Genomic DNA, 19,392 nt, shown 5'->3' on the forward strand with positions numbered 1-19,392 from the left:
CTCCACAGGAAATCCAGATTCAGTGTTTGCTGTCCAAGTTAATCATTGAGTGAGCCAGTGTGTTCATCAACACTCACGTAAGGATTCGGCTAACGGAAACATTCACAGCACAAATGAGGCATTTATTCCTCTAATCTAGTTTTCAGTTGTGAATATGTACAGCAGAGCCAAAAGTCTGGTATAGTCTACATTAGGGTGGCAGAGTAAAGTCTAAAAATTACTTGAAAGACAGCCATGAACCACAAATAAATATCATCCAATTAGCTGCTGAAATGTCTGACCTATAAAAAGGACAAGCCAAAGAAAGGAGAAAGAGTACTTTACATTTGCTTTTTCATAACAAGGTGGTCAGCCTGCTAAAGTCACATAAAGGAAGCGATGCTCATCTTTAAAATATATTCAGAGCACGTAAAAACTGAGCTCAAAGGGAGTTCAATCTTCCTCACAAACACTTAGATCAAATGAATCCCTGCAGAAAGCAACTCGCACCCATACAACTTAAAACAGCTACCATATGTGTGAGTCACAAAAGCACGAAAGATCCAACGGCTAAACAGCAAGTTTATTTTGGTTAGGATCAGAAACACAGATCATGTCCTGAGGGTCAAAGATGAAGAGGAGATATCAGAATCCCCCCCAACTGAAAAATGGCAATGATGGCTTGTGGTTTTTCCAAGAGAAGGGGGGGGGGGGGGTGTAAATGGTCGGGATGCATGGTGTCATACAATGTTCAGTGAATGACATTAGAAGGGAAGCAAGTTACTCTCCAACAGCAGGGAGCAGCATTGACCATTTCTACTGGCAAACTCCAACAACAAGGAGACTACGCGTTACTAAAGCCACGTCCCCTATTTAGAGATTCTCCAGTCACTCAGTCTCGTTTCTATTCGATAAAACCTAGCTGTAGTTGAAATGAAAAACAAAAGGCACAATGATTTTCAACTCATTCTCGTCTTTAATATGCACAAGAGTTGAAAGCATCAGTGAGCCACCTTAAAGAGAAGAATTCAATCTAAAATTTATAAAAAGATACAAACAATCAGAGGCCAAAACGCTGTCTGTTGCTTTTCTCCTATTATTTTATTTAAAACAACTTTTCATTAGCAAGTAAAAATCTTGCAACAAACATAAGCTTGTATCCAATGCGGATACAAGGCAACGAAATTGTAAATCTTTAAAGTGGCTCGGTCTAGTCTGCTAGTTCATGACTGTACACCCTCTCTATAGTTTTGTTCAGTAATAAACAGCTAGTCCCAAAAAAAACCAAAAACAAACAAACAAAAAAGCCTGGGCTGCTCATAACAAGCCCACTCAGTATTTAAAGCCCCAGTGTGACCCCCAGCCCCACCCCCCCAATCCCCACCCCAAACCCCAGCTCTGAACCCCTCTAAGTAGTTAGCAGCCAACCGGGGGGGTGGGATCATTAAGTCTTCCAGACCAGGGCTATGATTGGGATTAAAGTTTGACACATTTACCCCAAGCCTGCACATTAACCAGGACACAGGATGGTACATTTTAAACAGCCCGTCACCACTACAGAGAGGAGGAAAAAACAAAACAAAACCAGCCTGTTCCAATTTATCAGCATGTCATCACAATACATATGCAAGTCGAAAGTAAAAACAATAAAAGAAATATTGCTTCAAAAAGGAGGAAAAAAAAAATAGAGACCCTCCCCAGCCATCTTTGACAGTTATCGTCCATCCAATGACTGTCAGCTGCAGCAGCTTTGTACAGGCTTTATGTAAATATATATTCATTAGACGGCAAGGAGAGATACACATCATGTTTTTGTACAGTTATTCAAATTGAGTGATGACATGTGACCTCTTTATCGAAAGTAGTTAAGTAATGTAAAGATCAGGACCTGCACTCGTTGTACAAGTCTAGTCTTCAGTGAGTGTAGGTCCTTTTTGTCGTTTCTGCAGTCAGACATCGTTATGCCTCTCAGACGTGTGCATAAGACTGAAGAAAACCTAAAAAATAAAATAGTAATACAAAGGAAGCTCCACAGACCCAACCAGTAGAAGCGGAAACATGAAACCAATTTGTCTGTAGCGAAATTTAAAAAAAAAAAAAAAAAAAAAGGTCATATTGCAATTAGGATGATTTTAGCTTTAAGTTGTTTTCTTTCTTTTCGTTAAACCCCCTCCCTCCATTCAGAGTTTCACATTACAGGGGAATCCCGAGCAAATAGTTTACTGAATCCCAGGACGTGGCTGAGCTCAGAAGGAGGATGTCCTGTGGGTGGCGGGGGGAGATAAACGCTACAGCTGACGTGTTCCTCTTAAGTCTCTGTGCCTTCGCCCAAAGGTGATTCCTCCCGTGACAGGTATTCACATCCGTTAAAATAAAACTTTTGCCGCTTTGCTTAATCAGTAGCAGGCAATTAGCAGGTCTTAACAGTTGTATTGGGGGAAAAAAAAAAAAAAAAAAAAAAAAAAAAAGAATTATGGCATTTTCTTCACATTTTTGATGATTTTTTTTAAAACGAACAGTAAGTTTGATAATTCAACAGAGGTCACATTAAAAAAGTGACGCCATTGAGTCAGAAGTCCCGTCAGTCAGTTTGCCACGGAGTCCTCTTGTTGCCTTAGAGCCCTTTCGCCCCTCCACCTGCCCAAGGACTCTCCTGGGAGGGCAGTGGGGGTCCGTGGTTAATCATGGCTTAGCTCTGGGATTAACTCTTTAAACTGGGCGAGAGAGAGGATATTGGTGTGCCCTGGCTATCAGGAATCAGTGTCACGAAATGTATTAATGTATGTACTTGTAGTATGTCAGTGTGCATGGGTGAAGTAACACTAGAGGACAATCCAGGGAAGGGGAAAGCACAAAATAAAGCACAAACAAACAGCAGTATTTCTTCCCCATGAGTGATATGATGGCTTCTAACTGAAGTATGCACACAAATTCTTCTAAGTGTCAAAAAAAAAAGTGCGTGTATATGCATGCGTGTTCATGTGTCTGAAAATGTGCTTATATTTTTCCGTCTTTGTGAGAACTTGACATTTGGTAATTGAATCTTTCCGTGAAGGCTTTTCCTTCCTTCTGGTTTCCTTTCTGTGTGACATTTTAGAAGCACTGGCAGAAAATACTGACAATCTTCCTGATGCAGGTTGCCAGATGGTGAATATGCCTGTTGGATAACAAGGACTCCTATGAAGGGTTGCAGTGTTCTGTGAACGATGACCATTTAAAAGAAGAAAAAAAAAAAAAAACACCCCATAGTGCAGAGATGGGGGTGGGTAAACCCTTCAGTGGTGAGTTTCCATGTTGACGTGATGCTAAGTATATCCTTCTGTACCAGGTTGCCAGATTGGAGGAGAGATGGATGAATGTCTGGGGTGATTACAGAGTACCCGTGCAACTGGTTGAACCAAACATCCTGGTTTTTAGAAATTAAACTCCTTTGTTTGCATGTTGGAAGCTGGATCAAAATTGAAGGTTCCTCCTTGAGTAGTTTCAGGAATCAAGCTAGGATCTTCATCAATCTGAAAAAAAAAGAACAAACATTGTAAGATCGAATGCTAGAGTAAGACATTGCCCAAAAAGGAAAACAAATCCAAAAATAACAGAAAGTGAGACGCATGGTGGCGGTTAACTCACATCGTCTCCTGAAAAGTACTGATCAATAATCTCAAAGGCTAGTTTGTAGATATCCTCATTCTCATGCTGCTGCAAATTTTCTATCTTCTCCAAACCTGAAAAAGACAAAACAACAGTTTTAGAAACAAACATTATAAAAAACTTCAGTAAGATAAACAATCCAATTACACCAAGTTTCTAAGAGGGTACAAGGAAACCATCAAACACAGACCTCCACACTCCTCTATGATCTCAGCAATAGTACTGGCTTCATCTCCTGCCATGATGAGAATATTTTTCAGGCCATCCAGGACGACTTGCACCACCTGGGAGTCCTTCACGGACAGCAGGTTACAGAACGGAGGGATGACATTCTGCTCCACTAAGAACTCCACCTACACAAACCCACACATACACCACATCCATACTTGATTACAACATAGGTACATGGTTACAAGTGTGGAAAGTGCACTCACAGTGACCTTCATAACTTAAGTCAATGTTGTGTAGCTTCAGCCTACAATTATTATTTTTCTGCTTCTTGAAAGAAACAATGAGGCAAACATTTCCTACTGCAGTGAAGAAATGCAGTTTGTTTTTTTCATTAAAACAACATATACCCATTTCACTGTAGCAAATCTTTTTAAACCAAGTACAAAAAAAAAAATCTTGTCTGGTCCACAAGCCAAGCTCACCTGGTCTTTCCTCCCACTGATGGTGAGGTTGCTGATGGCCCATGCTGCCTCCTTCTGAGTGCCAAAATCACCCTGTAGAGAGCCAGGCTGTCACCAAAATGTACTACACAGCAAATTGCCAAAATACACACAATATGTAGGCCAAATATGCATTCAGTCTCCATGTCTTCTATCAGAAACTGTTCTGCTTTCTGGCTAGAAAATATAAAAAGGTGTCAGTGCAACTAAATGCCAAGATGAATTTACACATCGTGTGTCTGGTACCATGCGGGGACAGAACTGAACAGAAACTAGAGAAAATCTTGAGCTTCCCCCCCTTCCTCCAATTTCTAACCACACACAAACCTTAGCCAGTTGGTGAATGATCATAGGAATCAGACCAGCATCAATCACAGCTTGGACTTGCTGCTGGTTCCCAGCTGTAATGTTGGACAGGAACCAGACTGCTTCCTGCAAACAGACCAATCACAAATGGTCAAAAAAAAGACTGCATTCAGTGTATTATATAGAATGAATCTGCTTCAATAAAAAATATTTTAACATTTCACCTAAATAATGGATTTTAAGTACAGATTAGTACCAGTTTAACTTACAACTCTCAAGCTTTGAGTGTAATTAAATAAAATAACTACATACAACAAAAAACTTGCTCCCGTTACATTATCTGTACAATAAATACTACTTTACTCTCCATTTACTTTAATGTAAAGCTATAAGAAACTAGAAGAAAAAGCATAATGAGCTTAAAGGCTGAGGATCTCATACCTTATTAATTTTTTCTTTAGGATGTGTGAGCAGGTTGGGGAAGTGTGACAGAACGTCACAGTTGAGAACCACCTGTGTCTGCTCATCTGTCCCCGTCACAATGTTTCCCACTGCCCTCAGAGCTGCCGTCTGTAGTTTGTGAACAAAAGAGGAATACAACTTCAAATAAAAATTGGCTTCAGAGTGTGGACCGGGTGGGAGGACTGAATTAGTCTTACCTGAACTTTCACCTCCTGATGGCTGAGGAGAGGCACAAGAAATGGAACAACTCCAGAATCAATGACCATCTGAATCTGCTCGTTGCCTCCGTCCGTCAGATAGGACAAAGCCCACACTGTGTCTACTAGGATCTATACACAGAGTCAGAACACGTAAGAATTGAGACAGTTACTATACTGCTAGAACTGAAAAAACTAAGCACTAAATTTTGTCTTTATAATTTATGTACATTAGTAAACCGATAACTTGAGTAATCACAGCACAGCCTGATACTTACATTTATGTCGGTGTGATATATTAGCACACAGAGGGCAGGCAATATCTGTGGGGAAAGAAGTAGGTTGTGAGTGGGTTGGAAGTAGGCAAAGGAATAGATGAAGGTAAAAACAGGAGAAAAAAAACATCACAAGAGGAACAGCTGTCAAAACCAGACTTCAATTGTCAGCAAAAGCTTTCTAGTCAGAAGTTCCCCGGGGTGAAGAGGCTGATTTGGCTACTGAAAATGTGCTGTAAAAGCTCAGCGTGACTCAGCCTGCTGTGACAGAGTCAAATGCAAAGAAACTCAACCATCTGTATGGCACATGAGAGCTGGTACACACACGCACGCACGCGCACACATACACATGCAGTCACACCCACCTCTTGCACAGTCTCCATGGGTGGTGGTGGATCCTTGTTGCGGCAGAGGTTAACAATGACCCAGGTAACATTACGGAGGAAGGTGATGGGGATTGATGGATTGATGAAAGAAAGCAGGGGCTTGACCACACCCAGAGAGATGACATAATCCCTGCACTGTGGCCCATCACCTGATTGTGCAAGGGGGCAGAGGTCAACAGAACTCTGGATGGTTGCTTCCAAGCAGTATTAAAATAAATAAAAACAAAATAAAAAACAAGCACATCTATCATAGAGGGACACTCACCTATAATGTTTCCTAAAGCCCACACAGCCTGTTCACATACGTTCTGGTGAGGAGATTGTAGCAGTCGCAAGAACAAGGGCACTGCATCTGCAAGCACAAAGATTAAACTATCAGATGTGCCCAGGGTGATGGACTGTTTATTTTGCCACCTTAAATGATCAGAATCTAGCAAGGGGGATAAAACCAAACAAACAAAACATGAGTCCAAATGTCCACCACTTGTCTTGCAGAATGAGCCAACAGACTTTTGCCTTACGCACAGTAATGTGTTGAACTATCATTACATCTGCTCCAACCATGCTGGACCACAATGGGTTAAGACACTTGTATTTCTATAGAGACTAACAGAGATGAAACTGACACAGACACCTGATTTGTTTAGGACTAACAGTTATTATGGAGGGGTGAGATGAATGGTCATTTTTCACATACACCCCTCATACAAGCAGGTCCTCTCCACTTTAGAGATGGTTCTGTATTATGAAGAAAGCTTTCAGCTATACTCCAAGTACTACATCTTCTAGACAATAGGCTTCTATGCTAATCGATACAGCTTTCTACAGGGGCACCGTAATGGCTCAGGTGTTAAATGACTATAAAAATAAAAAAATAAAAATAGCTGTAACACATGGTGTAATGTGTTATGGCTATTAATGAAATGGTTTGGTAACTGGCTCTACGCACTCACTCTCAAAATGCTGAGGACCTACACTCACTTCTGTTTCTTTATGGTCACAATCACAACTTGGTGATGTGAAATCCAGACATTTGATTCAACTTACTACGGGAACATAAACATGCATGTGTTACAATCATTACAGTATGATGCTATGACACACTACATTGTGTCAAACGTATTTGCTCATCTGCCTTCACATGCATATGAACACGAGTGACATATCATTCCTGATACATAGGGTTTAAAATGATGTTAGCCCAGCCTTTGCAGCAATAACAGCTTCAACTCTTCTGGGAAGGCTTTTCACAAGGTTTAGGAGTGTGTTTATGGAATTTTTTTTTATCATTCTTCCAGAAACACATTTGTGAGGTCAGACACCGATGCTAGATGAGAAGGCCTGGCTCAGTCTCCACTGCGATTCAACCGAAAGGTGTTGTGTCAGGCTGAGATCAAGACACTGTGCAGCTCTTCCATGACAAACTTGCTCATCCATGTCTTTATGGACCGTTCTTTGTGCACTCATGCGCAGTCGTTTCGGAACAGGAAGAGGCTGCTCCCAAACTGTTCCCACAGAGTTGGAAGCATGAAATTGTCCAAATTGTCTTGGAATGCTGACGCATTAAAAGTGCCTTTCGCTATAACAAATCCTAAAACACAGCCCCACACAATAATCCACTAACCCACTACACTTTACCATTGACACAGTGCAGTCACACAAGTACGGTTCTCCTGGCAACTGGCAAACCCAGACTCATCTATCGGATACCAAATGGAGAACAGTGATTTATTGCTCCAGAGAACACGTCTCCACTGTTCTAGAGTCAAGGGTGGTGTGCTTTACACCACTGCATCCAAATCTTTGCTTTGCAATTGGTGATGTAAGGCTTGGATGCAACTGGTAGGCCAGGGAAACACATTCCATGAAGCTCTTTCTACACACTGTTCTTGAGCTAAAGGTGATGTAAAGTTTAGAGGTCTGTAGTAACTGACTGCAGAAAGTTGGCGACCTCTGTGCAGACCATCATGTGTCTACCACTTTTTGGCCGAGTTGCTGTTGTTTCTGTCATTCCCAGTAGCTTCCACTTTGTTATAATGCCACTAACAGTCAACTGTGGAATATTTAATAGCAAGAAAATTTCACAAGTGGACTTGCTGCACTGGGTACATCCTATTATGGTACCAAACTGGAATTTACTGAGCTCTTGTAGCAACCCATTCTTTCACAAATGTTTGTAGAAGCAGCCTGCATGCCTAGGTGCTTGATTTTATACACATTAACATTGATGCAATTGGCACACCTGAATTGAATGACTGAGTGAATACTTCTGGCAATAGTGTACATTATATTGTGTGACACACTATTCCAATCCAACACTCCATTTGGTGCTTAACTGAACTCTCAAATGTACAAAAAAAAAAAAAAAAAGATGATTGTGGGATCTGTATAAAATGTGTGTCATATAGATGTTGGCACTCAAAATGCCTTGGCAGTGTTTATGCAAATTTTGTCAAGATTGGCCCACTCATATAGAGAAAATGGAAGTGCAATGCAAATATATACATACGCTACAACCATTATAGTTTGATTCATTCGATGCACTGGCTGGACCATAAAGAAACCTTTTGTCTAAACCAATTTGTTCATGGTCTTCAAAATTTACAAATTTATCATTAAAATATGTTAGACCGATAGCAAGTGAGCACAAAGCTTTCCCAGCAACAGAAAGGGATGCTGTGTCTTTTTTTTTTTTTTTTTTAAATGCCAACATGATTAAATGTGCCATGTAGACGTCTAAGCATAAATTACCCCTCATTATAACTCTCAGCAAACATGCATGTGTTTAATATGGGGCTTTCCATAATTTCAAACTAAGTTGTTCCACATCTCTAACAGCCATCTTATCTTTTGAATATTAAACATGGTTTTAGCTATAGAGTCATGTTAGTTTTATTAGATAACCATGTTTTACTTTGAGGCAGAAAAAAAAAAGCATTATCCCAAGAACTAACTAAGCCTTACTGGGTGAAAAAATAAATAAATATGCTTGCTTGGCAAATTGCAGACAGAATATAAACACAGACTGAAGGGGTAACACAGGGGAACATGAACCGTGGGGTCAGCTTACTGGATTTAACCACAGCCTGGGTCTGTGCTGACGTCCCAGAGGCAATGTTGGTCAGAGCCCAAGCTGCCTCAAACTGAAGCGACGGGCTGTAAGACAGAGGGAAAACAAAACCAGTTAGAAAACAAAGTAAGCTAATTTATTCTGCAGTAGACGAGACAGAATGGAAGGAGCAGGGATTAATAATATCCATGTGCAACCCCCCCCCCCCCACTTGCCATTTCAAATTCTTAACATATTTGTTTTGGGCCTTCTTGAACTAATTAGAGCAAAACATGCTTTAACCAAACTGTGGTGCTCATTTAGAGAACAGAGTTTTCAACGGCTGGCTTTTCAAGAAAAAGATAACTACAACAGCAGAATTAATACAGGTAGTCCAAGCTCTTGTGACAGATAACAAATCTGACACCAGAAAGGTCTAGAAACTGTGTCATTCAGTTTAACTGCACTCAAAATGGAGAACCATCATTAAAATGAGTTTAGGAAAACTGATGCAACACAAAATAAAAATCACACACATAAAAGTGATTCTCACGCCACCCACCAGCCAAATGCTAGCTAATTGTAACAAAGGATGGTAATTCCGTCTTCCCAAAGAAATGTTTCATCAGACAACCTGCCATGATCTGAAGTTTCTAAGTTTCACCTTCTGGGATTTAAAAGAATAAAACAGCTTCTTTTTGGGAGGTATCCAGTTGTGAAGAGACCCGCTTTATTTCCTGCCCTGCCAGGCATTCACAGATAATTTATAGACCTCCAAAGGATAGGTTGTCCATTTTTAATTGGCAGAGGTTTTCATGCTGTAAATTCTATTGTGAGGCTTTACATCAAGCTGAGCTGGCTTGGGTTTCTGCCACAGCGCTATGGCAACATATTAAGGGCTGCCCTGAATACGATTTTTGGGTTCAGGAGCTTCAATAGTAATCAGCAGTGAATATTTTAAGGGTACTGCTGCTAGTGCCACTCACTGAAAACAACATACACAAAGCAGTGCTGTGTCTGCCATCCGAGAGCAAAAGCTTGTCATTGTAGTGCAGCACTATTGAGCGTTTATTCCCTAATTACTTGTTTGGCACTTTTGGGGAAGAGGGGGAAAAAAAAGGAAAAAGAAAAAAAGGGGTGTTTAAAGCTGCTAAATATAGCCACAGCATTGGCAACAATTAGGTGAAGTGAAGTGTGATGATCGCTGGCGTGGGGAGGAGTGGAGAGGGGTAAAAAACCCAAAGCCCCCCTATCAACTAGTTTAATAGTCCAGTCCTGATGTACAAATATCTAATAATGTCAACATGATGCTATCAGCTGTTAGTTGTCATGGTAAAATCTTTACAATTACTTCCTTACAAGCTCTTTCACTCGAGTTTTTCATTCCTGCCCCCCCCTCAGTGAACACAAGGTCCTGGGAATTGGGGAACTCCGAGAGACAGGAATGTTGATATATTTGGCTTGGTTTGTACTGAGAGGATGAGCCAGCTGCCCTGCATGCCTCCACACACTCTAACGTGTGGACACAGTGGGAAACACTCTCATGCACACAATGATTCTACTGCAGCAGAGAAATGATGCAGCAGGATCAGTAATAAAAGTTATTACATTAACAAAAAGCTAAACAAAATAATAATTTTAAAAAACTTTAATAAAAAAGTACTACTTAGGAAGCACACTTACTTGTCATCCCTTTCCAGGCATTTGACTAAAATAGGCAGGATCCCAGATTTTATCAAATCATCAATGGGAGGATTTCGGTCACTTGAGAGCAGTTTTCTAAAAAAATCGAATGCAAAAAAGTTAACACCAGAAAACACAAGGAAGAACTGGTATTTATACAAAAGTGTTTCATCAGCTACTCACCTGGCTGCCTGTACAGCACTGAGCTGTACAACCGCATTATCGCTGGTAGCGTTCTGCAGTGAACAAGAGCCATAACTGACATCAGCATAACTAGCCAAAAGTTAAGGTAGCACTGCTGGTACATTTGGGAAAGGATTCAATATTTGTTAAAAGGCGTGAACGAGATAAACGTACCTGTAGAATGGCATCGAGCGTAACATTTTGCTAAGCAAAGAGAAAATGAAGAATATTAGCAATGTCGTAATTTGCTAAGAACATGCAATCAATAGCAAGTGAAGAGCTAACGCTACACATTGTCACTATGGTGCATTTTATTCGTTATTCGGGGTTAATATAACAAACTAACTAACTTCATTAAATTTACTAGACTGGACAGGAAATCCAAAGTGTGGGATCATTTTGAGAGGAAAGACTCCAAAAAGATGAAGAACATTGCAGACCAACTGCAAAGATGGCTCATCATGTGAAGACAAAAATTAGCCATTTGCATTAACGCTGCATAGCCTACTTGCTGTTTTGTTGTGACACATTCAGAATCACTACAGATTTTGCTCGTATTGTTAAACAGTTGGCTTGGTTGTAAGATTTACATTTTACAAAGTAGTGCATTACAATTTTGTATTTCTTGTTACTGCAACACATTCTTTCTCTGCCTCACAAGTCAAATAATAAACTGGTATTGTAAATATGCACCTGCTAGTTCATTAGGGAGCACCTCTAGTGCACATATGTGAAATTCCTGGTTGCTTTCAGATAATACTGATGAAAACAAAACAAAACAAAAAAAGCAGAAAGCTGCACATTCGACCTTTATATCAGACTACCTTTGTTTCTGACAATCCAAAGGGGTAAACGGTTCTTCTGGGCTTTGGTATGGGGTGAATGAAATGTTTTATACCCAACTACAAGACTCTAAACAATGTTGCAAAATTCTTGCAATTACAGTGAGTCAAAGTCTGTACTGAGATTTTATAAGACTGGGATCTTCTATGGCATTAGTCACTGTTAAGTCTTAACAGTGTGATGAACCCTCCCTGCTTTTGACACCTAGTGTTCAGGCTTCTGGCAAGATATTACACAATGTCATGCTTTTTATTTTTCATCCTCCCCTGGTTGTATGAGAACTATGCAGGCTGAATAATAATAATTAAAAAAAAAAAATTAAGTGGGGGTTCCTCTCAGTATCACCTGGCATACTAATTAACAACCTCGTCATCTAAAAAGATGAGAGATTAAAGTGATTTTTTTTTTTTTTAACTGGAATCCTATTGACACATCCCATACGCGGTACATTGCCCACCTTTTTAACCCTTCTGACCTGATATCCATATAGTCCGGTTTTGCTACATCTCGCTCACTCAAATCAAACCCACCACACACCCACACTTACCCCTTTGAAGTCTGAGTCGACATCAGAGTCCTCCAGACTCTCCTCCTGCGGGACATTTCTCTTCTTCAGTAAATGTTCGTCTCGTTTGTTCTGACAAGAGGAAAAAGACAAGAAGACCAATGAGAGGAGGAGATGAAAGCATTCATTAATGCATTCATGAATTCTTAAACCAACAGTGAGTCTAGGCAGAGCGTTTTTCTCTTTGCCAAACTTTTTCATTTTCTGCAGGATATCCAGCATGCCAGATGAAAAGAATCTCGTATCATAGGGGTTAATCCAGAAAAGAATGCCTGCAGGAGAACCCACAAAGCAAACAGACGCTGAACCTTTACCCTTTAACCCTCAACACACTCGGCGTCCCCAACAAACGTTTTCATTTGGTATCAATCTACAGGACATGCGAGTCAGTGGTAGGAGGAGATTCCCTTGCCCTACATTCCAGCTCAGAGTGCCGATGTGCGTCACTGATGACTAATCAGCTAGTGCAGTGCTTCTTGTTCCTCTGATCCAAATGGAATGTACCAGACTTGAGACCACCTCAGCAGTAATATTTTATGTTTCAACATCCCCAGCTACTGAAGGCTGTGCTGCTTTATGCATTGGTTTACCAACATTCTCCGACTCTCCCTGAAAGCACAATGCCACAGTTTACCACGTGTTAATTTGAATTTCAAGTTTAGGTCTTATACATCTTATACGCTTCTTTTTCTAAGTGTGGTGATTATATATGGCAACTGTCTTAATAGTGTTCAGTTGTTCAATGCTGTGTTGCTAAGAACAGATTTTTATAGAAATGTTACTTGGAAACAGTCAATATAAATTTCTCTCACTTTACACTAAATTAGAGTAGAGTCACTTTCACCTTCCACTAACCAGATACCCCTCCAATATGGGGAGACTGGGAACTACAAAAACACAGGGACAGTGTGTCAATTTCACACACGTGGTTAAAATGAACATGACATGAACATGAACAAAAACATGCTTCTGGATTTCTTGCAGGTTCTACAGAACCCCATTTGCCCTAACCAACTGGCCTAGGGTCAGTTTAAAAATAAATAAGCAGTCAATATTTTCACATTAAAATACCAATAAAGGTCCTCTATCAAACCACATATGCAAAGTTTAAATGTGAAGAAAATGTTTCTAGCTCCACTCACCCACTTCTGGTTTGTTTTACACAACGACAAACACAGCTAAACTAAATAAAGAAAAAAATAAAATAAAGTTATCTCTATTTGCAGACATTAATTTGGAGCTTTAAATATGGCAGACTTCCTGTACACTTTGCTCAAGCTGAGAGCAGCCAGCCTCCCTCTTGCAACATGCAGGTGATTCTAAAGAGCGGCACAGCATTTACTCCACTACATTTATCTTAAAGCTTTAGTTTTTTGTTTTGCTTTTTTAACATGAAATATACAGTCCTGCACAAGAGTCTTGAGCTTTACAAAAGGAAAGAAAGCAGCCAGGCCATCTTCTATAGCATCTGAAAGTCATGTCCTTAAGAAGTATCGTCAGGGGGGGGATCCTCCCACAGAACTGAGAGATGCATCTGACCCTTCAATTGATCATCAACTAGACTGAAAGTTAGTGCTCAGTTAGAGAAATTAATCCAAATTTGAAATTTATAGTTCAAATGACTGTCAATTTGAGGCATTTGAAAACCACGGTGCAGCCACCATCATGGTTTGGGGCTCCATCTTAGCCAGTGGTGTTGGAGGTGTTTGCAAAATTGGTGGAATTATGAACAGAGAAAAGTACCATAAAATTTTAATCCACCATGTAAAACCATCTGGAGAGAGTCTGCATGACAAACCCAAACACGCTGCAAAAAGCACACCTGGGTGGAGGGTGGGGAAACAAACATACACATAAAAACAACAACAAAAATACAAAAATGACTCTTTCAAAGCAACAGTATTGAAACTGTGTGGGATCATTTAAATAAATAAATAAATAAAAGCAGGCAACATCCAACGAGCTTTAAATGGTGGTCATACAAAATATTGACTTCCAAGGTCATTAGAATTTCACTCATATTCTGTATGTTTCCATGCATATTTGCACAAGTTTCAATAAATTACTCCACCTACTTCCCATTTTCCTAGCAAGTCGACCATTAAAACCTGCTATATTCCTCACCAAGCTAGCAGTGGCAATAAATTGAAATCAGCTTCCAACTACATAAAAGTGAGAACAGGCTCTGACACATCAGTAAGCTTAAAAGAAAGTTTCTAAGAAGTGGTTTCACTTGGGATTTGGTTTCCCTGCTGTAAAGACTGAACTGTTGGTAAACAGCTCAAATCTTTAAGAGCCACAATTTCAATTAAAGACAAATTTCAAAGTCTCAATGCAGATCATACAGATCTTGTTTCTGATCTAAAGCTTCTTGAGGACCGGCTTCCAGTCATTTAAAATCATAAAATATCTACAAATGACTTTGTCCTCATGGTGTTAATTGCAGGATCTGTAAGGAATATCTATCTGGCACTTTAAAGTGTCCACAAAGGCTACATTTGTAGAAATCTACATATGACTAACAACTTGTGCAACAAAAACAATGATTCTTCTCAAACATGTTAAAAAGTTTAAAAAATAAAAAAAATTTAAAAAAATCAGATGCAAACTTGGGATTACTTAATAACTCAAATTAACAGATTAGGAGCCCACTGTCAGAATGGCTTCAACAACATAACCTAAATGGATTCTAGTTCTTGTATATAGAACAGCCAGGGAGTTGTCTAAAGATCCCCCCCCCCCAAAACAAAACAACAACACACAAAACAAAACAATAGAAAACACCCATACTAGAGCAATGCCAATAGAATCACATACAGAAAAACATGATACAAGCTGCAGCACATCACTTGTGATCGGGTAGAAAAGGTATTGTTGAGACACGCAGACTTTTCAGTGAACTCATTTATATGTGTTCACTGATGAAGCCACAACAGAGAGCAGAATGAATGCAATACTTCTTTTCAGTTAAGATCAGTTAACTGAATCACATCTCTTAATGACTCCACACCCTAAAGAAGCAGCACAATTAGTTGAAAATATTACCCAGCAAATGAAAAGTGATGCTATACCTAGAGGTTAACGATTGGGCCAATCCTTGAAATACCCCCAAAAATATGGATTCAAAGCTAAACATACTAGCAATGAATAAACTGATTCGGTAAAGTGGATTTAAAAAAAAAAAAAAAAAAAAAAAATCAGTTTGCATTTTAATAACATCATACTGATTTCCTTTTGTGGTGCAGGACAAAATAAATACCCAAATGACACCTTATGAACGGAGGTAGAGGGGGATCTACCTCCCCTTCATATGTTAAGCTAACACTCAATGCAGACAGGAAAGGAAGAAAAAACAATTAAGGTTATTTTTGCCCTTTCAATGTAATCTCCGTATTTAAGTTGATCAAATAAACTTTAATCCAGAACCATTTGTTGTTGCCGTTTTACATAATTTAGCAACACAAAGTAGAAATTGAATATATTCTGAAGCCTCTGGTACTTTTGTTGCACTGGCGCACACTGCATTCAATTAAGATCCAATTTTACTGCAAAAATACATTTGCAGATGGCATAACAATTATCAGAAGTAATCCCAGTCCTTTTTGAGTATGCAAATCTCTTGGCAGAACCACCTGAAGCAGACCTACAGTGCAGATCATCTTCTATTAACAGCATCAGGATGTTCACTGTGCTCTACAAAATATAAATATAGAAGTTTCATAAGCTACATTTATTAATACAGCTATTCAGCTCTGTTTTTCAGTTGCCCGTCTCACATCTCTGACAGAACACACAGAATCCTATTTTAATCAATCCAGCTGCGTTAATTAACCGCATAATGGCTTGTAATTTACTCAGTCTACACACCCGGATGTGCATCTAACCACAGTGATTGTGTACTGGACAAGGGCAAGCATGCTATAGCTCAATCATGTGCCTGAATGCTTCTTAGGCAGACAGATGGCGCAGAGAATCTGCTGCTACTTTTTGGTTAAAGCACTGCTAAAGCTAAACCCTCAGTCTATGCAATTTCAGGTTGCAAAGGCAGATTTCTTCCCAAATGTCCCAAGCGTTTGTAGAAACTCTTAATGTGAAACATCCATATGAAGCATGTTAAAGCCCAATACGCCCAAATCCATTGGTTGAAAAACAGAAATAGGTTTGCAATACTTGTGTGTGTAGATGAATGGGGCATTGTTTCTCACCTTTCTCAACTCAACTGTCACTTCATTTCGATGTCTTCTCATAGTCTGCAATGAAAACAAACACAACAGGAAATGAGAAATTTCCCCCCCACTTTTTTTGAGAAATCATGTCATTTATTGTGGTTAGAAAATAGAAACTGTAGCCTTTTACGCCAAGTGATTTAATGGATATATATTTAATAAAAAAAAATTAAAAAAACAACACTAGTCAAAAACAGGTGACACAAAATTGATGAAAAACCAAGATTCTGTATCTCACAAAAGGCAACCATCACCAATCCAACTGAAAGTCATAATAAAACAACTCAGAAAGAGAGTAACTAATTGCTGTATTTGTGCGTCTGCTGGGTTTCCAATTCATCCAGAACAGTTTGAGATGGTCTCAGATCTTGTGACTATTTGAAGAGGTTCATGTTGCTTTCCTAAATAGCCTCTTACGTAATTTGGGAAAGTCATAACTTGGGAGGCTGCAGAGCAGAGGTGTCTCCCAACCGTGGCAAAACAACAATAACGACGCGTACGCTGAAAAATGTTTTCCTTTGCCGAGATGAAAAGTAGCCGCCCAGCCTGACTATCAAGAGAAATTAAACTAGACCAAAACATTTAAACTGATTCATTGCTGAAATTCTGATTGTTTGATGGACCTAAAAGATTTAAAAGTTCCTACAATACTGGTACAACAATTATGTTTAAATAAAATTAAAATTGATGAGGGCACACAGGTGCTACCAGACACACCAAAAGAGGAGGAAAAAACAACAACTCTTTTCAGATTTGTTACTGGGAGTCAAAAAAACAAAACAAAAAACAACCTGTCCAATAGCCACACTGTGTATGATGTGCAGTAAAACAAAAGGAGGGTTTTATGGCCTGTAGCAGCGAGACTTTACTGCTTTGCAATTCATTGCTGTTCCAAATGGTGTCAGACATGAAGAGCAATCTGTTATGCCTGACCTAAATAAATAAAACCCCAAACTGGCTTTTTCCCCCCCCCTCTGCTGTAGTCTGAGTCATCCGTTTACAAAAACTCAAATTCACGCCGAGACTCTTAAGAGGACCCAGGTCAAACAATTTGTCAAAAATAGCATCCGGAATTCACTTGGCACAAATCTGCCTGTCATAGTAGCCATGTGCTTGTCAAAGTGACTCTGAGTTTCAAAACAACCACCCAAAGGTCTTCAATCTGTGTTTTTAGAAACTGGAGTTTTTCTGGAAACTGGTGGCTTTTGAAAGGCCATTTCCAGACATACCTTTGTTTGAGGATTATCACAGGATTACCAATAGATCAGAACAACCCAGCACAAGTGTGTCTTTGTTGGTGAATGCCATGGCTGAGCGTTGTTTTCTGATGAAACCCAAAAAAATAACATATGTAATCTTTAAAAAAAAAAAAAAAAAAAAAAAAAAGCTAGATATCTGGTACTTCATTACAGCCTTTGGTCCCAGCTTCCTTTATCTTGACTTCTCTGAACCCAGCCTTTACCCAAATGGTTTGGTAATCATGTCAATGAGCATTGCAGTCAAATGCTGTCAGAGAAATTTATAATTAGACTCGTTAGATGAATGATGCTGCAAAATGCCCAGCGTAGATTTGCCAGCTGTGCACACAGACTACTGATGGCGCTTTCTAGAATGAGTCTTAGCAGCGAATCTGATATGAATGTCCTCACCATTTATTCTGTAACAGCACTGTTTATTAGGAAATATATCTAAGATTAACTTAAGAAATTTCATAAAAAACCGCAGTGTCAGAAAAAGTTATTATTAACAGCAATGCAAGCTTAATGTTGTGCCTAAAGTGACTCTCCTCACTTCATCGTGGTGTTGTAGCAATTTCAGTGTAGTTTGCTTTTCTGATTGAAAATGTACCGTAAAGCTAAGGTCACCGCATCACTACCTTTCAGCTAACCATTTAGTGGCTTAGTTAGCAGCCCTCTTCAGCCGCCTCACCTGGCATCGCATGCTAGTCATTTGCTTGACATTAGCAAGCTAACAAGGAGGGGCAATATTTGGTTAGGGTGGATATGGAACAGACATTTAATTACACACGCACTTTCTTTTTGCTTAATATGGCAATTGTGTGAGACAGCCGCGAGTTAAAACGGGTGTCATTTGAGTTCAGCTGGCTGTAAAACAGAGCGAACATCAGGATTACGGAGCCGGGAGGGCCCAGCCTTGCTTGTGACCGGTGTCTCTGCAAGTAGCTAGTCAACGCTAGCTGGCACTGACAGCTACATCGTCTGCCTTTAATTCCCCCAGTTCCAACGATTCAAATAGAACACAGTTTGTCGTTCACAAACATTACAATATTTGCAAGCCACTGGTATGCACTTGATAGCTATCACCACCTTTGGTTCATTACGAGGAATTTTACCGGTAGCAAGATAGCACCTTTGATGGCGAACTCCTCACGATAGCTCGCATTAGCCAGCTAGCTTGCTAACTAGCAGGCTGGCTGGCTGGCAGGGAGCTTTGCCGGGGCCAGGCTCCCCACGGAGGCCCAAAGACTGTCGTTTTCTACATAAAGCTAATTCGAGTCGTGTTACGAAGACTAGCGTTTATATGTCAGCTCACCTCGACATCACGCCCCTTGTTTTTAAAGCTCTTGATGCGGTGGTTTTCTAAGCCGGCGTTTTCTGCCATGGCTGTATGGGGTTTAGCTGTTACTCCGGCTTTCGGGATCTCCTCCGTGAAAGACGAGGCACGGCAGCTCCTGCGCCGCTGCTGGCTCCGAAGAGAGGGAGGAGTACGTAACAGATCGCAGAGCGAGGGGAGGAGTTATTGCATACCTCCTGTCTGGGCTGCCCTGGTTTCCACGGCTTTCCTCGATGCAGTGACAATAAATTCACCTGCGATTTACTGCGCACGACGACGACTTTCGGACGTAAAAAAGCTGCGAAACCGCTACGTTAACAGCGAGGCAAATGAAAAACACTCAGC

The 19,392-nt window shown here is 40.1% G+C and overlaps 1 protein-coding gene across 1 annotated transcript; it reads right to left on the minus strand.

Moving 5' to 3' along the window:
• Window positions 1-543: 543 nt before the first annotated feature.
• Window positions 544-19,280, minus strand: kpna3 (karyopherin alpha 3 (importin alpha 4)). Its single transcript, XM_082508273.1, has 17 exons — window positions 19,027-19,280; window positions 16,453-16,497; window positions 12,230-12,319; window positions 11,014-11,043; window positions 10,840-10,892; window positions 10,657-10,752; window positions 8,995-9,080; window positions 6,190-6,276; window positions 5,904-6,073; window positions 5,542-5,586; window positions 5,264-5,395; window positions 5,046-5,174; window positions 4,626-4,730; window positions 4,281-4,352; window positions 3,818-3,980; window positions 3,607-3,701; window positions 544-3,491 (listed from the first exon to the last, which is right to left on the minus strand). The coding sequence occupies exons 1-17, from the start codon at window positions 19,093-19,095 to the stop codon at window positions 3,393-3,395; spliced, it is 1,566 nt and encodes a 521-aa protein (XP_082364399.1). The 5' UTR covers window positions 19,096-19,280; the 3' UTR covers window positions 544-3,392.
• Between the last annotated feature and the right edge of the window lie 112 nt (window positions 19,281-19,392).

This window comes from Aulonocara stuartgranti (genome assembly GCF_965226115.1).
Source record: "Aulonocara stuartgranti genome assembly, chromosome: 16".
NCBI lineage: Eukaryota > Metazoa > Chordata > Actinopteri > Cichliformes > Cichlidae > Aulonocara > Aulonocara stuartgranti.

Bases quoted from the DNA above. Each gene is read 5' to 3' on its own strand.
- kpna3 (XM_082508273.1), bottom strand. From the start codon at position 19,095: ATGGCAGAAAACGCCGGCTTAGAAAACCACCGCATCAAGAGCTTTAAA. The intron at 9,081-10,656 runs GTAAGTGTGCTT...TCTGTCTTACAG, and splicing joins TGCCTGGAAAGGGATGACAA to CCCGTCGCTTCAGTTTGAGG. The intron at 5,396-5,541 runs GTAAGTATCAGG...CTCTGTGTATAG, and splicing joins TATATCACACCGACATAAAT to ATCCTAGTAGACACAGTGTG.